General features: G+C 39.9%; 1 protein-coding gene across 2 annotated transcripts in view; it reads left to right on the top strand.

Moving 5' to 3' along the window:
• ACVR2B (activin A receptor type 2B) overlaps positions 1 to 21,567 on the top strand; it is a 170,475-nt gene extending 148,908 nt beyond the window's left edge. For both annotated transcript variants that reach the window (XM_042474471.1, XM_042474473.1), the window contains exons 4-11: positions 3,406 to 3,557; positions 6,661 to 6,804; positions 11,076 to 11,219; positions 12,022 to 12,170; positions 15,158 to 15,272; positions 15,839 to 15,977; positions 17,827 to 17,957; positions 19,206 to 21,567. In XM_042474471.1, coding sequence (XP_042330405.1) covers positions 3,406 to 3,557; positions 6,661 to 6,804; positions 11,076 to 11,219; positions 12,022 to 12,170; positions 15,158 to 15,272; positions 15,839 to 15,977; positions 17,827 to 17,957; positions 19,206 to 19,400 — 1,169 coding nt within the window. In that variant the 3' untranslated portion in view covers positions 19,401 to 21,567. The remainder of the gene's footprint in view (positions 1 to 3,405; positions 3,558 to 6,660; positions 6,805 to 11,075; positions 11,220 to 12,021; positions 12,171 to 15,157; positions 15,273 to 15,838; positions 15,978 to 17,826; positions 17,958 to 19,205) is intronic.
• Positions 21,568 to 21,872: the final 305 nt, after the last annotated feature.

The following is a 21,872-nucleotide window of genomic DNA, read 5'->3' as shown; positions in this document are numbered from 1 at the left end:
TAAGTCATGGGCAAAGGAAATAAAGTCTTCTAGAAATTATTATAGAATGCTTGGGGTGTATATTCCTGCAGAAATAATGTGATAGCATGAAATGGGTGAGGAAAGTATGATTTCTGAAAGGGAGTCATTCCAGATAGGTACATATAGAAGTCTCCTCAGTATGATAAGTTAAGGGAGGCTCATATACCATCCTTCCACCCTTCTAGAATAGGAAAGTAGACTTTAGGGTATCAGCATAATTCCAGTTAAAATTTGAGTGTTCATTTGACCTAGTCTTGGATTGCCTTTTTTCATCAAAGAGAAAAAGGCCAGGAGCTCAGAATGGTAAATTGTGCCTCCTTGTAAACAGTAATTCAGTAGCAAGTATCCAGGACAGAAGGCAACCCAAACAAACCTGGAGAAGGAGAAGAATCTGTAGGACTACCATGCATGGTTTACTTTTAGGAGGCAAACACTGATGACCAAAGAGATGTACTGAGCTGGAATTGTTTGGAATTCCAGGTCTTCCCAAGTGTCTACGTTATTCTGAAAACTAACATACTTCACTACTATGAAATAAGCTTTATTAGTGGTAAATTATGCCATTAGTGGTCTATAGCAGAGAATCATCACAGCCCTTTAGCTGATGAATTCCACCATCCCCATCACAGTAATTGATATAACTGGGCCCCTAAACATCTAATTGTACCCAAATTATCCCATGTTTGACATTCAAGATCCTGGTGGTTGGCTATGGGATGCCCACTCCTCCAGGTGAGGTCATGGAAAAGTGATTTGTGAGCATTACATAGGACAGAAGCAAGTGAAGGGAACTGAAGTGTGCAGGCATGACTTGTCTTCCAACTAAGTGGCTATGAGAATGGAGCATTGGTACTCACTCTGATGGGTCCTTTTCTGCAGTTGTGGGGAGGGAATCCTTCATACTTGTTTTGGGTTCTCTCTTGTGCTTCACAGGAAGGGCTTCACAGGAAGGACCTGTTAATCAACCTTACCACCCTAAAAAGGAGGCCTAGTACCACCTTTCTAGTGATGGTATGATGCCAGCTCTAACAAAAAAAAAGTGCCACCAATGGCCATAAAGAAACCAGACCTCCACCAACCACAACTGCAGAAAAGGAACCTTCAGAGTGAGTACCACTGTTGCATTTTCCTTTAGTGTGGGAAGGCAGTCCTTCATGCTGGGACCTAAAGAAGTGGTCACCTAACCACCTGGAGGGGCAGCTTCCAAATCACAGTGACACAACCTGTTGCAGAATACGCCTGCTAAAGGACATGTCAGCAGAAGAAAACTTGTCTATCTGATATTGTCTGACCAAAGATGACAGGGAAACCCAAGTGGCAACCCTACAGATCTCTAGCAGAGAAGTTGCTGTACTCAAGGCTGCAGAAGTATAGCAACACTGTGAGTGGAGTGTGCCTGAATCCTTTCTGGAACTGGTGAAGAACTAGTAACTAAACTAATTCAATGCATAGCTCCAGCCAATGGGACAATGTGGAAGAAGATACCTATCAGCTTTTTGAAAAGAGGCAAACGTATCTCTTGAGAGTTTTGGTACTAATATTCTTGTTCAGACCCACCTGAAAGGCAAAGATTGACCCCACCAAGTCCGTTTGAGGATACACCCCTTTAAGCTGACACCATATACAAAAATCTTTTCACCAACTAGCCTTTCCCACTCAGCCTCCAGACGTGTAATGGTAACTGCTCCGATATAATGAAATGGGGAGAAATATATTTAGGCAGAGACACCCCCCCCCCCCCCAAAAAAAATCTGGACATAGCTCTCCCTCGTCCTTGTCAGGCATCTCCGGAGAAACAGAAGACTCTGTTTCAACAAAAGAACCGACAGCAGAGACATGTTTAGACTTTCTTTTCAATGTGTAATATAAGTAACCATGGAAGAAGAAGACCCAGAGAGGTTATGTTTTCTGGAATACTTTAACCACTTCTGGCCATCAGAGGGTTCATGAGCATCAGAGGGCTGCATTTTACTAGCCTTATGAACATTTTGTGTCTTTTCTTGCCATACTTAAATTGCCCACCATTTTTGATTGATGGAGTCATAACTTCTGCCTTCAATCCACTGGGTCAGGTAGCTTGCCTGGAAGTCAGAGAACTTCCAAGTAAGCTCCTGATCATTAATAACCAGGGGAGGGAGGGAAGCAGTAGCATCCATCACATTCATGCATTCGAAGTTGCACCAGGTGCAAAGGTAGGACTGGCCCTTCCTCTTAGAGTGGTAAGGTTGATTGACACTGAAGCATGAGGAAGGAGTCAGACACAGCATGAAGGATGTCTTCTCACACTGCAGGGAAACTATACAACTAGGTTGCTTAAGGGATAGTTTATTCCTCTGGTGGGTTCCAAGCCTTGAAGTGCCAACCCAAATGAAATTGTATTTAGTAGCAGGGCTACTAAATAGAGTGGGTTCTTGTTATCCGCTAGGGTTTGGTTCCAGGACGCCCATGTTTAACAAACTCCATGGATGCTCAAGTCCCATTAATAAACAACAACAACAACAATAATATAATGATTTATATATAGCCCGCCTAACCACTAAGAATCCAGGCGGGTTACAACAGTAAAATTGCATTAAATACAATGGCATAGCAAAATGGTGTCCCTTATATTAAAGGGCAAAATCAAGGTTTGCTATTTGGAATGTATACTTTTTTGGAATATTTTCAAACCATGGATGCTTGAATCCATGGATAAAGAATCAGTGGATAAGGAGAGCCAACTGTACAAAACAACCCTTTCTATGCCTCTGTACAGTTGTTGATCTTTGGCTGTGATTCTAACAAGGATTCTAGATCCCATCTGCCTGATAGCCATGTACAAAGGTTGGCTGCCTTTATTTCCAACCAATCAATATGACAGAACTAGGCTAGGCATGCTACCTTCTTGCTGTCCTTTTATTAGTGTCTGAAAACTTTTCTATTCTGAGTAGAAATGGGTGGAATTTAACAGGGTGCCATTCTATTTTTGTCTTTTGAATGGATTTGTTTTAAAAGGTTGTAATTCTGTAGCTGGCTTAAATGCATTTAAACATAACTTTTTAAATATTTTACTTATTTCTTTACATTTGCTTTTATCTGTTGTTCTTTTCATTTTTGTAAACTGCCTTGGGTTCCAGTTTGGGTGGAAGATGGGATATAAGTTAATAAATAAAGAAAACCATTACTACTACAGCAACAATTATTACTATTATGATTATGCTTTCTTCACAAGTACTTGGCTTACCAGATGCTGTGGACAGCTGACTAGGGACAGCTGTCTCCTACTCCATAAACTTCTTGAAGACAGAATGCTGGAGTCAATAGACATTTCGTTATAAACAGCACATCCATTCTTTATGTTCTTATAAATTCTTAACATCGCTGTCCTTTTCTTATTTTTTTCAGTTGTGTATGAGCCACCCCCACCAACTCCTTCACTGTTGAACATTCTGGTTTATTCTCTGCTTCCAATCATTGCCCTCTCCATTGCCATCCTCTTGGCTTTCTGGATGTACCGTCACCGCAAGCCGCCGTACGGACATGTTGACATTAGTGAGGTATGTGAGAAGTGAATTGGATCTACAGATAATGGTGGGTTCAGATGGTAAAACTCTTTTAGCTTCTACAAACTGGCTCTGAGAGGAAGTGGGCTGCCTTAAATGTCCTGTGAATTCCCATGGCTACCATGCTTTCAACAAACCTCAGATGCAGCTGTCTAAATATGGCTGAAAATAATCATATAGGATTATTATACAGCAGCCATACCCTTGCTGTTCTGGCCTGTGGCACTGAGTTTCTGGCATACAAAGCGCAGCTGTAATCTAAGCAGGTTAACTCAGATGTAACCTCTGCTACAACAGTTTTCAGGTATACAAAGCACAGTTCAGTTTGTTGCATTTAACCAGTTTTTGTTGTGTGCCTTCAAGCCATTTCTGACTTAATGGCAACCCTAATGTGAACCTGCCATGGGGTTTCTTGGCAGGATTTGCTCAGAGAGGGGTTGCCTTTGCCGTCCTCTGAGGCTGAGAGCATGTGACTTGCCCTAGGTCACCTAGTGGGCTTCCATAGCAAAGCAGGGATCCAAACCCTGGTCTCCAGAGTTATAGTCCAACACTCAAACCACTTCACTAACATTTAAATACCCTTCTCCTTAAAATATCTTGGAATATTTAAGGTTTTTAAAGAGGCAGGGTACATGAACTTTTAGCATCTTTGATTTGCGCTTATCTCTGATCACTGATCAGAATTCATCAGAGGCAAGCAGGGAGACCTATCTTTATCTCTGATCATGAAGAGTTAGCCCAAATATTTTTAATTCTTATTTTATTTTTATTTTCATTATCGTTAGGGTGGGTGGTGGCGGCTTGGAGTTCTATTATGTATTAGTTTTCTGCCTTTTTCTTCTTTCTGTCTTTTTCTTTTTTGAATGTATATTACTTTGTTCGTAAATTAGATTGTTCATGTTAAAAATTTTAATTGCAAAAGAAATATAGAAAATGAAAAGAAATAAGAATCGGTTTCCCTGCTCATCTCTGATGTCACAACAAACTACAGTTCCCAGAATTTCACAGGATTGAGCTATGGCAGTTAAAGTGGTGTCAAACCGGATTATTTCTGCAGTGTAGATGCAGCCTATGTATTATATCAGCTTCAACTGTTGCTCCTTTGAAAAGTTGTGATTACTTTCTGGTAATCTCCCATCCAGAAACTAAACTTTCCTTGGCATTTATTATATCTTCCCATCTGAGCCTGGCCTAGTTCTAACATATTCTGCTGGCATTTCTCCCTGTCCCACTATTTCACAAACATGCCTGGTAGGAACGTAGGAAAGGGTCTTCTCCAGTCTTTAGAAGTCTAGGAGGTTGCTGTCTTTTAGGCAGGAGCAAGATCTGTCTGTTCTGGCAAGCCTTTGGGAATTGTTTGTTAGCACTAAAAGAGCTTTTTATGTACTGCTTTTAATCTTTGTTTTGAAGCAATATTTAAAATGGTTTTAATTGATTGGTAGTTTAACAAATCATTATTCTCAACTTCTGTATGTTTTTGACTATGTATTTTGACTGTAATTGTCTATCTTTTGTAAGATGCCTTGAATCAAAATCTGGGAGAAAGGTGGGATAGATCATATATGAAGAACCGTGTGTCGTCAACCCATTATCTGGGATGAGAACAAGCCCACCACCTATAGACAGCCATGTAGTGAGATGGTTGTCTGTACAGTTGTCCCTCCCAATTCGCGGACTTGGAGTCTGCAGTCTTGCCCATCTGCAGACAGCAAGCAGGGAGGGACAAAATGGTGCATTTGCCTAAGACCCGCATGCAATGGTGCATGCAGGAGTGCGCCACCATTGAAAATGATGGTGACTCCAATACTGGTGTTTTTCCAGATTTGTGGAGGGGTGGGATTCAGAACAGATCCCCCGTGAATTGGGAGGGACAGCTGTACTTATGGGAAGTCAGATTATTCAGAATAGTAAATTCCACTTGATAATGTGGACACACGCAGCCCATGTGCTGGTGGTTCTTAGTTTAGGATTAGTTTACTCAAATAGTAGAATGGAACAGTAGAATCCTAACCTAAGGTGGTTGAATAGATTGAACACCGTCAGACCGCAGATGTGGGATAACTTTTTAAAAAATTCTCTCTTACACCACTAAAAATGGAAACTAACACTATGGGGAATAGGATAAGTTGGAACCTTTATTAGTGCTTTGATAGATTAATTTAACTGCATTCAATTCATTGGGGAGAAAGAGAGGGGATTATGCCAATAGCAAGTCAAAGAGATGCAAACCCTTCAATAGTACTTTTTAAAACTTCTGTGATTCCTTGAAAAGGTCACTTTGTTCTATTTCTGTTTGAAAGGTTGTTTTTAGAGTAGTGCATTAGCCTGATTTTAGTTTTCAGAGTAATGCTTTTAGTTAGAAAAATAAGTTGTAGAAGGCCAAACTCATTGGGAGATGTAATGTCCATAATGTCTTTTCTTAAAATGAGAGCATTGGATTTGTCTGGATGGATACAATACTGTTTTGCTTATTGACCTGAATTGAAAACACCATATTATCTTCCTTTTCAAACATAGGCTTGAACAGCAAACTCCATTTAAAAATATCAAGGTCAGATTTTGTAATGACAATACCCTTACAGGAAAGGAGGAATGTTGCACTTCTTATTTTCTCAGCTAGAAATATATTTAGGCAACAGTTACATAATTTCCAAGCATGTATCATCCAAGAAAGGGGAAAAATAAAATAAAATACAAAATAGCATGAAAGGAGTAGAAGAAACTTAAAAATTCGAAAAAGGTTTGTTTCATCCTGAACAGCTCTAAGGCCAGACATTCAGGTTCCAAGAGAAGCTGGCTAAAAGCCTCCTCAAAGCTGGTTCTGGACTGGTGCGTGAAATAGCACCAGTCCTTCATAGCAATCCTTCAGAGAGAGTTCTCCATTGTTTTCAGGAAATAATGCAAACCTAGACCTTATCAAGGACATGCTAGGTTCATGGGAGTGATAATTCTGAAGGAATGAACAGTAAGCTTTCCCTTCCATACTGGTCCTTTTTCTCATGTGGCTTGAACAGACTTTGTCCATGTAACTGTGTTTTGCTCTGTCTCAGCAAACCCCAAAGTTTGCTTCATATCATCATCCACTTCTTCTTCCTAGGACCCAGGGCCACCACCTCCGTCTCCTTTGGTTGGACTTAAACCATTGCAGCTGCTGGAGATCAAGGCGAGGGGGCGCTTTGGCTGTGTCTGGAAGGCTCAGCTGATGAATGACTATGTAGCAGTGAAAATCTTCCCCATTCAGGTGAGTATGGCATTTCTGTTTTTCAGAAATAATTGCTTTCCAGCTGCATTTTAAAGCAAGGGGTTAAAACATGTTCTAAGCCTCTGATTGGCAAATGATTGTTAACAGGAACCATGCTTTTGATTTGAGTTTCAAGGTCACTCACTCCCATACAATTCAAGACACAGTGAAAAGACTTTGGCTTGTTTCAGATGTCACTCCAAACCCTTGGAAGGTTTCACAGCTTTGAATATGCACTTATACCCCCAGAAGCCCATAGTATAGATTCAGGGTGACCAGATATCATAACCTGAAAGGAAGACAAGGCACCACAAAATGTAGGGCATTCACGATAAATGTTCGGTATTACAAAATACAGTTGGCCCTCCACATTTGCGGCTTTGGCTTTTTGTGGATTTGATTAGTTTTCATTAATATGTTCTCTCTAGGGATCTCTGAGTCCTCCAGCGCAATTCAGCTGGACATTAACCATAGAGTTGTGCTGGAGTACCTAGAAGTTCCTAGAGAAAATGCTTCTCTAGGCATTTGTAGGTTCTTCAGCATGATTCTGTGTTCAACTTCTGGCAGATGTTGATCATAGAGTTGCACTGGAGGACCTGGAGATTCTTACAGAGGTGTACTCTTAGGTAAAAAGGATAAGTATTGTGTTTGTTTTAATTTGCATTTTCCCCCACGTTTACTGGAGTCCTGTGCCCTTAACCCCAGTGAATGTGGAGGGACCACTGTATAAGCAAAGCACTCATCTAAATATAAATTCATACTTCTTAGTGGAGGACATTTTGGAATTCCACCTGGACAGAAGGCTGAAATGTAGGCTATGTCTTGGAAAAGGAGGTCTTCTGGTCACCCTGGTATAGATTAGCAGTATCACACTGATCCATAGATGACCAATTGTAGACTTGTCACCTCCTTTATTATTATTATTATTATTATTATTATTATTATTATTATTATTAACCTTTATTTATAAAGCGCTGTAAATTTACACAGCGCTGTATATACAGTCTTTTTAATTGGACGGTTCCCTGCCCTCAGGCTTACAATCTAAAAAGACACGACACAAAGGGAGTGGTGGTGGGGAAGGGGCCTCTCTAGTAGGATAATACATATAAAATACATAGCAATATAGGAAATGATTCAATAAAACAGGCAACAAAAGAACATCAAATAGCAAGTGACAATTATGCAATGCCTGGGAACGCTGCCCTGAACAGGATGGTCTTCAACTCCGTTTTGAAGCTGGTTAAAGAAGTGATGGCTCTTGTTCGCGGGGGAAGAAGGTTCCAGGAGTGAGGGGCAGCGAGTGAAAAGGGGCGAATCCGAGATGGGGCAGAGGAAATCCTGGGCTGGGATAGCAGACCTTGACTACCAGAACGGAGGGCCCTGGTGGGAAGGTGAGGAGAAAGAAGGTCTGATAAGTAGGGAGGGGCCAGTCCATGGAGGGCTTTAAACGTTGACAGCAGGAGCTTATACTGAATGCGGAAAGGGAGAGGGAGCCAGTGAAGGGATGCCAACACAGGAGAGATGTGGTCAGAGCGGTGGGTGGAAGTGATAATGCATGCAGCTGAATGCTGGACAGAGATTAAAGGATGGAGGTGAGAAAGAGGAAGCTCAGCCAGGAGGACGTTACAGTAATCAAGTTGTGAGATCACTAGGGCATGGATCAGGATCTTGGCAGTAGAGGTGGAGAGATATGGTCGGATTTTGGCAATATTGTACAAAAAGAATCTACAAGCCTTGGCTGTGGTCTGGATCTGAGGGATACATGACAGAGAAGAATCAAAGATAAAACCAAGACTGCGGGCTTGCTGGACTGGTTGAATAGAAATGTTGTCCACAGAGACAGAAAAGGAGTGTTGAAGGGTGGGCTTAGGAGGAAAGACAAGAAACTCCATCTTGGACATGTTGACCTCCTGACATTCCTTCACCAGGAAGATCCATCCCTTACTTCAAAGATACAGACAGAAGGCTCCCCAGCTCTTCCTTTTTCCCTCTCTGATAAAAGCACTAAAGGTTTTGTTAGAGCTCTTCAAGATGGGTGTACAGCACCTGTTTGCATATGTGTTTGCCTCCGTTGTCCTTCAGGTGTAAGCTGGAAATGCTACTATTTTGTATATGCTACAGATAGAATTTGATGTCCCTTAATTGGATTTTCTGTTGCTATTTGAAAACAAATGGGATTCAATCTGCTTTTTTAAATCCACTTTATTTGCCTATCTCCTTCTGCTTTTTGTTTTTGTGTGTGCGCATATATGTGCCCGTGCGTGTGTGTTTCTGACTTGCTTTGCTAACTTTTTGGTTTGCTGGGTATTTATATTCTTGAACTAGTTGGTCACAGATGTGAAAGCTCCTTTTTGCTACCTCTTTCCCCCCTGCTACCACATGTTCTAACTTCTCATCTCAACCATGATCCTAAAAGCTGGTTCTTCTTGTCTTTCTTGTACGTAAGTCCTTTAACTGAAGGCTCTCTGCCACTCCCATTTTTATCAACCCTCTATGTCCCCTTAAACCATACTTTGGGTATCACTGACTTAGAGAATACCTTAGAGAATGGCATAAAACTTGAACAATTCTAGACTTCTTTTTTGTTAAAAAATGAACAAGCTTAGGTAGACATAAACGCATAAAATGGAATATTGTTACACAGCAGGTTTATGCTGTGAGGTGTTGTTGGTGCAGAATATTTGAAGTTGTCATTGACAGTGTGAGTGTTGTGGTTTTGAAGGAATCTCGTTTTGTTAGTCTTTTATTGACCTAAGGACAAAACCAGATCAATTGGGCACAGGGAGAACATGGCAGAAGAGGAAAGACTCTAAGGATATGCATCCAGATTTATATTTCCCCTCATTGCTTCTGCACAGAATATTCTCCTTATGTTCTGAGAGTTTTTGTTTCCTGGGTTGAATAGAGAATTCTATATGTTTCTAGAAAGTGGCTGAAGTTATAGAAAAACTACAAATATATGTTTGGATTTCTGTTGGTTTAATCACTGACTGTGGTTTCCCCCCAACAATCTGTGGAGTTGGTTGTTTCATGGAGATGCTAAATATTCTTGATCCAAAACGCACCTCAGAAATAATCCAGTTTGTGACAGCTTTAGCTGCCCTGGCTCAGTGCTTGGGAATCCTGTGAACTGTAGTTTATTGGGCACCAGATCTCTTTGACAGAGAAGGCTAAATGTCTCACAAAACTACAGTTCCCAGAATTCCCTAGCATTGAGCCAGGGCAGTTAAAGTCGTCTCAAACTGGATTATTTCTGCAGCATGTTTTGGACCTTAGTTACAGATTTCTTCTATTTTATATCTCAGTGTATCCACAAAATTACAGAGTCCAAGGTTCCCTATGAGAGAAGAAATGATAGTTGTGCCGGTTTCAATCAGGCGACTTAAAGGCACATACACTCACACACATAGCTGTACCCTGAGAAATCTTTAGACATTCTGCTTTAATCTTTAATCCCCCACAATTTGTTTGCCATGATGGATTTAAAGAAGGCGATTTCCATGTCATCTGTTCCAGGCCAGTTCTGACTAACTAGTGGGATATTTTATCCTAATCCAGATTAGAAAGCTGTAACTGTTAAGATTATACACAAAAGGTTTAAATCTGGTTAGCATCTGCATAGTCCTTGTTCTTTTATATGCCTCTTTTGAATACCTTTAGCTAAATTTTAACAAACAGTGCAGTTCTATAATGTCTAGTCAGAGGCAAACCCTGCTGAATTCACCAGGAGTTATTCTCAGGTGCATAGAATTGCAGCCATATTTCTTATTGACTGTACAGTGCAAGTTTAGATCTTCTTATTTCATTTGTGGGTGTGCATAAGTAGGAAACAGCCTAGGGGAAAACAACTTTTTTCTTTAAATTATTGTCTTTTTTTTCCTCAATGCATCCAATGAAAGCTACTGGTAAAATAAATCTGTTAGTCTTAAAAACACCCCGAGACTTTTTGGTTGAGTTGCTGTTGTTGTTTTCTTATATCCTACCTTTCTCCCAACATAGAGTCTCATGAGCTTTTTGGTAGGATATTATTTATTATCTTGGTGGGAAACATATGGAAATCTAGTTGTTGCTGCACTGCAACTCCCAGCATTCCCTACCACTTGCTGTGCTGGCTAGGACTGCTGGGATCTGCAACTCAAGAACAGATGGGGAGCTGCATGATTCCCAACTCTAATCTATTATAACAGGATATGGATGCATAGGGATAGAGGCCTGTTTATTTTTCCAACCATTTCTCTTCTTCCCTGCCTGCTTCCCTTCCCTTGTAGGATAAGCAATCCTGGCAGAGTGAAAGGGAGATTTTCAACACCCCAGGCATGAAGCATGAAAACCTCTTGCAGTTTATTGCAGCAGAAAAGCGAGGAACCAACCTGGAGTCAGAACTGTGGCTGATCACTGCTTTCCATGACAAGGTAAGAGATGTGTGAATACTCTGTCATCTTGCTCACTACAGAAAGACCTAAAGCAAATTGAACCCAAATAGCTCACCCTCTACTTTCCTGCACCTTTCTCCCTTTACATAGAGCTAGGACAGGAGAGGCTTCTTGTGACTAGTCTTCAGTTGTGCCATCCATAAAAATGGAAGACGGATGGTGCTAAATTCTTCACCTGCTTGTTCATTCATTAATTTCAAGACCGTCCTGTCCAGATATAGAATTTGGAGGGCACACATCTGCCGAACAACTGCAAGTTGGAAGCCTTAGTACAGCACAGTTGAGCAGATCTGATAAATGTCACAGTTTTGATCCTTGACTCCAATTAAGGCAAAATGTTAAACTAGTGTTCTGTGAATGTAATGACTAACAATACAAAATTAATCACTTTTTTAAAAAGATAGAAAATTTCTTTTACATATGATGGATTTGAGAAGCTTGCAATCTCAAGTCTCAAAATTAAGTAAAGGATTCGAGCGGAAGGCTGTTGGTCCATCTCCTGAACAACTACTAGTTTTGGCTCTGATTCACACTGCTCAGAACAGTCTGTCTCTTTGCTATTTAGTATTGCAACCTATTACAAAACAATAACACAGTTGAAACACAATAATTTGACCTCTGTTTTGTTCAGAGGCATTTATTCCCAGGTAACTATGCATAGGATTGCTGTGCTCGATTTTCCCTGGATTGTGCCCATTCCAAATGTAATGTGCTTTGTAACTAACTACTTCCAGCAAGAGTCGCTGACAAAATTTGACAGTTTGTGTTGAATTTCTTCCAGGGCTCTCTGACCGACTACCTGAAGGGGAACATTATTAGTTGGAATGAACTCTGTCATGTAGCAGAAACAATGGCTTGTGGACTCTCCTACCTGCATGAAGACGTCCCTTGGTGTAAAGGAGAAGGACACAAACCTGCTATAGCACATAGGCATGTCCTTTTTTTATTCCCAGATAATTGCAATACAAAAGTGCAGATGAAATATCATACTTGGCTTCTATGGTGTAGCTTTTGGAATGTCAGACCAATTCTGTATTAAGAGAATGATAGAGAACATGTTTTGTCTCTTACAACATCTCTTACAAGACAGAAAAGGAGAGCTACTAGCTCTGTATATGCTGCTTATGAGTTTCCTAAAAGTGTCTGGCTTCAGACTGTGATCAGACTGTGATCAGCTGGAACCAGCAGAAGCTTGTCAGAGGTGCCTCAGTTACTTCTGTATTGGCAGAGGAGCTTTATGGACAACTGCTTTCATACCACCAGCAATCTTTTTCTCCTTCTCCTCTTCCATAACTAAAGAGTGTGGGATGTCTTCTAGGATACACTGTCTGGCTGTGAGACTACACCATTCTGTGCACCATGTGTATGTATGCATATGTCCATGGCCTAGTAATGGAGGTGGCCCACCACCAAGAGCAAGGGCCAACCCTCCCAGATCTCCAGTGGGTTACCCCAATGTGCAAAACTCAAAGTGAGTTTAAGTTTCATTTTGAGGCAGTGTTGGCCATTTCAGGTGTGTTGGGTCTGGAAAAGTGGGGAAAGCAACACAATTGTTCTTAGCAGCTGTTTTGAACATTTTGCACACATTTGTTGGAAGCAGGGGGGGGCAAACTAAATGCGGGGGGGGGGGGGGAAGAAAAATAACCAGGAGCCCTGGGGACATGTTGGGTATTCTGCAGGGCTCCAAAATGTATTTGGGGTTACATGGAGCTATAGTGCATTGCACAGTTCTTTGCAACAGGCAGGGCTTCCATGGCAAATGAACAAAGGTCCCTCTGCAGAGCAGTTTACAGAGAAAAGGTGCCATTGTAGAAAGCGTGAAGACTATTGTGTGGGCTTTTTGGTGCTGCACTGCCCCCTAATGTGCAGTAAGAATAAACTGCAGGCAAGGGATTACAATGCTGAGATGCTTTTTTAAAATTAGGTTGTTTCTTTCCCATTTCTTCCCCCCTAACAAAAGTGAGTAGCTTAATTTAACAATTAGTAATGGCTTTGATTCCTACCTCGGTCATGAAACTCACTAGGTTACCTTGGACTCTCGTCCTCAAGAGAAGACAATGGCAAACCTCCTCTGAACAAATCTTGCCACAAAAACCTGATAGTAGGTTTGTCTTAGGGTCGCCATAAGTAGGAAACAACTTGAAGGCACATAACAACAACAACAACAACAAAATCTCTTAAAATGCTAATTCTGATTCCAGGTTCTTCCAAGACACTCATTAGCTTGAGACTTCAAGTTTCTCTGATGGGGACATAGGGGTTTGTAAGTCCATCACTTCTTCAGGTAGTAGGATAGTATTAGTTGATACCCGACAGCCCCAAATGACTTGGGGTTGTGTCATATGAGGACGTCTTCCTCCTATATGAACCTATTCCAGTAAGTACTGCCATTGTCCGGGAATGATAAATTCTGAATGTTTAATCTTTCCAACTTTAAGCCTTTAAGTAAAAGCATACAAGTTCCAACTACATTGTCCATCTGTTAGATTCTACATTGCGGGGTTATAATTTGAAATAAGTGGATCTATAAATGCCTACAATTTTATGGCCTTCTCAGCTGCCGCGAAACCCTGAGAGTTTTGGAATTGTCTCCCAAGAGAGCTTTTAATGCCTTTTATTGATAGGCTTGGGACCGTCAGTCAAAGTGCTTTTATCTTACTGTGTATCTAATAGGCTTTAACCGTATGTTAACTTCAGTTGCTTATATTTTGTTTGCTTCCATAGTGGTTTGTTTCTGTTGTATCAGAATTTGTGTTTTATTGTTGTGTGCTGCCTTGGAAGCCAGAACTTTCCCACTGAATTATTTATTTATTTGTTTGTTTATTCATAGTATTTACACCCTGCTCTTCAGCCCTAAAGTAAAATAGATAGTTTTTGTAGTTTCTATTATGCCTTAACCAGGAGCTGGCTAAGTGCAGTCTTTTTGAGCCAACAGGCAGTTTCATAAAAGTGATGTAGCAAATTATTGAACAATTCCAATGCTTAATGGGGACTGTCACACCTTTTCTTTCCCAGTTTTGCAAATAAGCAATTTTAATATGCGCTCCCATTTTTAACATGCCTCCAATAGAAGGGAAGTGCTTGCTCTTTTGCTTCCTCTCAGAAACTGTGAGGACATAGTCCTCCCAGAAGGCATCCTGAGCCCTGGGAATTCACTGAACTCTCCTCTACCCCAGTGAGTGCTCTCTCTCTCTCCATCTCTCTCTTTGCCGCGGTGTCTCTTCGTAACATATTCTGACAGGACATTTCAGAAAACAATTGTATCTGCCCTCATTAATTATATTGTATGCTTCCCACCCCCCCAATTGTCCTGCGATCAGACCGGCAGGGTTACCACAGTGAAGTGAACTGATGGCAGGAGCATTATAATGCTGAGCACACATGGGCTTGCCATCTGCTGCCTAAGGTCTGTAATTTAATTATATTCATCCCTTTCTCTCCACCCCCATTGAAAAGGTTGGAAAGTCTGGGAATGACTTAATAAGCAGGACTTTTACTTGGGTAGGTAGGGACAAAAAGTGTGCCCAATATAATCTCCTCTCTCATAGGAACCAGGCCAACAGCTAGTGTTTTGAAAATCTAACTGAGTTTCTCAGCAAAGATGCTGTCTGAAGAGCTAAAATTCTACGGAATAATAAGGGATTTCAAAAGATTGTCATACAGGATGACTTCCCTTCAAAGTCGCCTTTGTTTTGTTTATTGATCTTCCCCTTGTTGGAAAACCCCGTATCTTGGGTGCAAATCTATCTCGTGCCAATGTCAGTTGCAAAATTTCTGTAGTGAATAGACAAATCAAGATTGCCCCCAACAGCACTGATTAATGTCACATCTTTTATTGTGTGTGTTTTTCAAAGTTGTGAGATCTGTGCTATGTAAAACACCCCTCTGTTCCTCCCCTGCCACTCTTCTTTCTGTAGGGACTTCAAGAGCAAAAACGTATTGCTGAAGAGTGACTTGACGGCCGTACTAGCTGACTTTGGATTGGCTGTACGGTTTGAACCTGGAAAACCTCCAGGAGATACCCATGGCCAGGTAACAGCTACAACTTAAGAGTTTGCTTTATACCACCTGTTTTTGTAGTATCTCAGAGTAGTAGGAATAGTTCTTCCTTAGGTTAAGAAACATTACTATTGGCATGGCCTATATCCTAAACCAAACAGCATTCCCATTCTGCTCTTTTGCCTGCCCTTTCTTCGAAGCAAAGTAAGAGCTAAGTACATTGTCTTGCAGGTTCACTATCTTTCCACAGTTTTCTTAGACTGAATTTTAGCTGGAGAGAACTGCCCAGCCTCTTATCTCCAGATTTATGGACTACAGGCACACCATGAATGGGTTTCTCTGTTGAAAAATTTACAGTTTTAAACAAGAAGTTACCCTATACCTAACTTCATAAAGCTGGATTTGAAAAGCAAAGAGGGAGGGGTACATTTCTACTTATATGCTAATAGCTTGGCTACATTTTGGGGGGTGGGTGGGTGTGTGGAAATATGGGAACCATAACTCAGTCTTTAATTGAGAGTTTAGAGCCAGCCAGCCTGCCTTCCCTACACCTTTGGTGCCATTTGGTCTCATTGACAAAACTTCTTTTTCTGGCTCAGGTGGGAACAAGGAGATACATGGCTCCTGAGGTCTTAGAGGGAGCAATAAACTTCCAGAGAGACGCTTTCCTAAGAATAGACATGTATGCAATGGGGCTAGTCCTGTGGGAGTTGGTCTCCAGATGCAGAGCAGCTGACGGTGAGTATCAAAATCTCTGTTCTTGCTAACATGCTCACAGAACCACTTGCCATCATTTTTTAGAAATCTTGGAGAATATGTGAGGTGCCCGAGAACTGGAGATGAGTAGATATTGTCCTTCTCTTCAAAAAAAGGCAAAAAAGAAGATCACAAAATCATCAACCAGTCACCCTGACCTCAATACTAGGAAAAACATTAGAATGGGTTATGCAGGAGTCCATCTAGAAGTATCTTGATGACAGTACAAGGATTTGTAGACACCTGGGTCTGATTTAGATGATTATCAGATTTGCAGATGATACAAAACTAGGAGGGATAGCTAACACATCGGGAGACAGAAACAGAATTCAGTTTAGAAGGCTGATATAGAGTCAACAGAAACAGTGGTAAACTTGCCTGTTGTGAAGATGACTGTTTGATATCTAAAATGATAAGCAATGGTTGTTTTTAGAGATTATCTGTTTTATTAGCATCTGGTTTGTTGTTTTATGTAGATAGTATCCAGGTGTCAAATTCAGTACTTTGATTCTGGTTGTATAAAATGTTGTGCCATTCACTGTGACTTCGTTAGGTAATCTGCTACCTGGGTTTACTGTCTGTTGGTGATTGTATGAATGCTCAGGGAACAATTCCAGCGCTTGTAATAATCTCACTTAGCTAATGTTGGATATAAACTATTATGCTTTGTTCTCTTTTAGGATATGTTTTCAATACTGACTGTAACACATTCATATTGACTGACACCCAGAGAATGGGATCACAATCTAAATAAATGTTTTCTGCCTCCAAACCATAGTGCAGTGTCACAGGAATTATGTTGAGTGAGCCTCAAGCCTTCACACTCCAATTTCATTTCCTACCACAAAAACATGGAGTGGAGATTTTTCAACTAATTTTGGTTAAATTCTTCCTAAATCTAAACAAATGGTGATTGAACTATGGTTTAAGATAACAAAACCAATTCAAACATGGTTAACTATTCCACTTTGTTTCCCAAAACCAAATTATAACCCCAGTTGCTTGGACTGAATGAAACAAGTAATCATGACAAATTGAAATGGCAAGTTGCACGTGGTGAAAAAGTACAAGTGGATAGTTAGGACCTATTTTTGACTGTTCTTAATCTAGTAAGTGAAATTAAAATATCAGATTATCATGTCTTGAGTGTTTGGGAATATGATCTATGAACTAATACAAAATTTCTGGTAGATGGGGTTTAAACATTGGAAATTTAATGCAGGTACCTCTTATTAAGGATGGCTAGGGATGTTGAATTTTGCAAATCCCAATATTGACTGTCCTGTTTGTGGACTAAAATATGAATTACAATAGAGCAAATTCTCAGTTTTCATACATTTGAATGGAGCAAAACTTCACAGCTACAAAAAATCAAAATGTGTTTTAAAATGTGTTTTGAGAGAAAATGTGTAAGGAAGTGTAAGGGTGAATATTAAGCTTGGAATAGACTTGTACATTGTACATGCCGCAATAAACTAATAATCCTACATATCTCTTGGGCAGTACTTGAATGAATGAGAAGCATTATCTATAAAACAAAGGAGTTCTGGTGGCACAAGGTTGTGAGTTCGATCCCAGGACTCCGAAGTCCACTCAAGCTGGCATCCTTCTGTAGGTTGCTAAAATGAGTTAGCTTCCACATTGTAAACTGCTTAGGGAGTGCTTAAGATAAGCAGTATGGAAATGTACTTACTATTGCTTGCTATAAAATACACATGACAGATATTTGTGAAGCATGTTGTTCAGTGCTTTCTTGTGTTACCAGTAAGACAGATCAAGCTAAAGTCAAAATTAATCTTATCTGTTGCTTTGATTCACTGTGCAAACTCAGGTCCAGTGGATGAGTACATGCTTCCCTTTGAAGAAGAAATAGGACAGCATCCATCCCTTGAGGACCTACAGGAGGTGGTAGTTCACAAGAAGATGCGCCCTGCGTTCAAGGATCACTGGCTTAAACATCCTGTACGTTTTTTCTCATTAATACTTTCAGAATTTCTTCTTAGCAACTAGGTTTAGGAGTGCAGTGGATAACTGGATCCCCCTTTCAAATTAATATGAATATCCTTCACCAGCTTTGAAGAAAGGAACTGTCTTGAAGCATTAAACAATAAAATTTGTTTTTTTATTCAGTTTTGAACAGTTCTGAGCAGCCATTAGGAAGGTAGTGAGAGAAGGGAACAGGGCATTATCTGTGTCTGAAAGTCACTTGTAACAATGTTATCTGTGGAAAGTTACATTTGAGGGTAATGGACATAGCGCATATGGGGTGGCGAGTCTACAGTTCAGGAGGAGATAAAAAATAATCAGAGTCATATATTGGACACTTTTAAGTGTTATCCTATGTATAGAATTGTTTGAATCTTCATACATATTTTCAGAAGAGCACCTTTTTTATGGTTCCCTGGAAACATGATCCATTTCTTTTATGTACCTATTCACCCAACTATAAATTCATGTCATGTATAAGTCAAGGGTAGGTTTTGGGGCCAAAATTATAATAAATATAAAAAATTATGGATTTTGATATGAGCCATGGATAATTCGAGGGTAAAACTTAGGGACATACAGCAAAGGATCTAAAGGATGGAGCAAAGGAAAACGATACGATGCCAGAGAGCTTACAAAATTCGACCAGGCATAACTTTTTGTGTTTACAGGAAAGATTGGATGGATGAGAGAATAGACAGGGGTAGATTACGCTCTTGCCTTCCACCAGAGGATAGTGCCTTTAAAAAGAAAAAGAGTTAAAGTACAGTACTTATGTTGACCTGAGGATAAGTCAGCTCAGTTTTTCGGTTAGTTTTTGACTTACATTTCTAGACTTATACATAAGTATATAGTCTTCTTTGTTTCTTGTGAAAAATGAATACACTCTTTTAGAATATTTTGAGTGTCAAGATTAAGCTAACGATAGCCCATAGCCACAATTTACAAGTTAAAACAGGACAGTTTAAAACCAGTTTTAAAACAGTTTAAGGCAACTTTAAGCCGTACACTTGTGCAGATTTGAAGAAACCCAGAATGAAATAAGTATTGGCACTAATCAGGCTGTAAAGGGAGGATATTGCACAACTGGTACCACAGCAGAGAAGGCTCAAATACATCTACAGTGTATTTGGTGGGACACAGAATTAAGTATAGCTTTTAAAAAATAACTTTCCAAGCACTGGCTAAATTCAGCCCCATCCTTGTTTTCTCTTCCGTATCCAGGGTTTGGCGCAGCTTTGTGTCACGATTGAGGAATGCTGGGACCATGATGCAGAAGCACGCTTATCGGCGGGTTGTGTGGAGGAACGTATTTCTCAGATACGCAAATTGGTAAACGGCACTACCTCGGACTGCCTCGTTTCCATCGTGACCTCTGTCACCAACATGGACTTGCTGCCCAAAGAATCAAGTATCTGAATCCTGGTTCACTTTTTTTTGTTTTGTTTTATTTTTTGTGGTCTTTCCAGACTCAGTGGATTTATAAAAAAGAAAAGAAAGAAGTCAAACCACAAAATCCAACACACTGACACATACACACACACACATGAATGCAGCTGCTATTTCAATCTTGACTTTTTAAATTGTTGTTATTATTATTGTTGTTGTTATTATTATTATTGTTTTGATCGGATCAATTTTACCAGCACATTGCTCTACTGTATTAAAAAGAAGAAAAAAAAGATGAAAAAGAGGACATCTCAGCAAGCATTCGGGTGCCGACTAATGAATGCAGATATGGTGCAGGTACCTCAAAACCTCAATGGACTCACTTCGTTCTCCTTATGATCCTGCTTTCTTGAGTTTTCTCTTTTACCGGTCTGTCTTTTTTTACGCAGAATATCAGTGACATCCAGAAAAACAACGTACTCATCTGCAAGACATGCTGCAAACTTTAAGACTGTTACATATGATCACACCTCAAAACGGACTTTCCCCCTAACTTTTCCTTTTCTTATTTCTTTTCTATTTTAGACAGTGAGTTTTAAAAAAGAAAGAAAAAGCAGACGTGTCTTTTACGGGTCTAACGGGTGTTGTTAACATGGGGGGTGGGCAGGGGGAAGGAACTGAGAAGAGAATGTTAACTCTCTGATGGTAGGAGTGAAAGTGAAAAGCTTAGTAATAGGGCTGGGGAGAAAGAGAACGTTGGACTTTGGCAGCATTTGGAGAAACATCTGCTACAGAGCTACTTCTCAGGTAAACCGTTAATGAGAGGAAGGGCAAGTTTTGAGGCAGAGTATTCAGCTGCTGCAGAACACAGAGAAAGTTGGGTCACAGAGAATCACTGATAGAAATGGGTTTTTAATCTCTCAGGCTTCAATAGTGTTAAAAAAAGAAAAGAAAACCTTTTTATTATATTTATAAGTTCAGAGAGTTAGATCTTGGGGCTGAGTTACTGCAGATTTCCTTCGAGGCGTCTATCAGGGCAGTGTTACATTCTGAAATTCAGCGTTTTAAAAATATTAGTAAAATATGAAGGAAAACAAGCAGGTTAAGCTAACAATAAATGGCTAATAATAGCAGCAGCTAAATATTAACAATCAGTATGGAAGGCTAGATAGTCAAATCTGGAGCATGCCTTTTTCCTAAGTGGCGATGAAATCAGTAGGACATGTTTCCAAGTGTGTATGTTCAAAATTGGTCATTTATCAGCTTCAGAGTTTCTTGATTTAATAGTTAAAGCCTAATACATCTGCACTTTTAAGGAAGAGTCTTTGGCGCATGTATGCATGACAGATTTAAACTAGTCTGAAACCTGTTACCTGCACTAGTGTAGAGGACAAGAGAAGGAGTTCCATTATTTTTTTAACCGAAGTATCAATGCCTTCAAACAGCTACACCTCAGAGTTCTTTGGTGGAAGCTATAGCACTTAACCCATTTTGAAGCAGGCTTTGAAACGTATTAGCAGCGTAGGTGTATATAATTTACGGCCAGTCATGTTTTCACAGAATGATCCTAAGCAGATTTACGCATGCTACTTTTAAGTAAGCGCCACTCTTTTTTTGCAGTGGGACTTACTACCAGGTTAGGTGATGCATAGGTTGGATAGTCCTCTTAGTTGTTGAGTTAATTCTTTATTCTCTGAACTCTGTCACCCAACTCTTTCGTCCTAACAGTGGTGCATACTTTAAATACAGCTAATTCTATTATGCCATAAACTCGCTCTAGTCAGTGAATGTTCCTAATGCTGCTGATTCAACATTTAAATATTTTTTTAACTTGCAAAACATGCAATGATTTTTTTAAAGAAAAATGAGAACACACATACGCATTACGTGGCTTCCGAGGTTTAAACTAAACAAAAAAAAAGTTTTGAAAAAACTTCATGACCACAGACCACCTCAAACCAGAAATACCTCAGAATTTTCTACTTGTATGAGTTTTATTATATATTTTGTTAGTTGTGTTGTCTTGTAGTATGTATATTTTAATGTAAGTTGGCTTTTATGACAAGGGAGTTTTACAAAAAGAAAAGAAAAAAAAATGAAGAAAAAAAAGTTCCAAAATCTTTTAGGAAGTGCTACAATTATTTCACTTGTTTGTTTTTGTTTGTTTTTATAAAGCACCATTGTAAATAAGTATAAACGGTTTTAGAATAACTGCCTATATAAGGTTCCTGGGCATTATTCGCTGTTATTTGTGAAGGCTGTTTCCATTCTTTTACGTTTTGGGTAGTAGGAGCACAAGCTGTTTTGGTAATGAAAATCAGTGCATCATTTCTTTTCGTGAAGTACTTCTAACTTTTCCCCTGGATACAACATCAATCAAAAGATGAAATTTGTTTTGTTTAGATATAACTAACAATTTATTTAACTGAATGATACCAAGAATGATATACAAAATGATTTCCTATAAACACACACACAGTGAAATCTCATCCAGAGGTTGGA

This window comes from Sceloporus undulatus, chromosome 6 (genome assembly GCF_019175285.1).
Source record: "Sceloporus undulatus isolate JIND9_A2432 ecotype Alabama chromosome 6, SceUnd_v1.1, whole genome shotgun sequence".
Taxonomy (NCBI): Eukaryota; Metazoa; Chordata; class Lepidosauria; order Squamata; family Phrynosomatidae; genus Sceloporus; species Sceloporus undulatus.
This window is presented reverse-complemented; position numbering and strand designations above follow the sequence as displayed.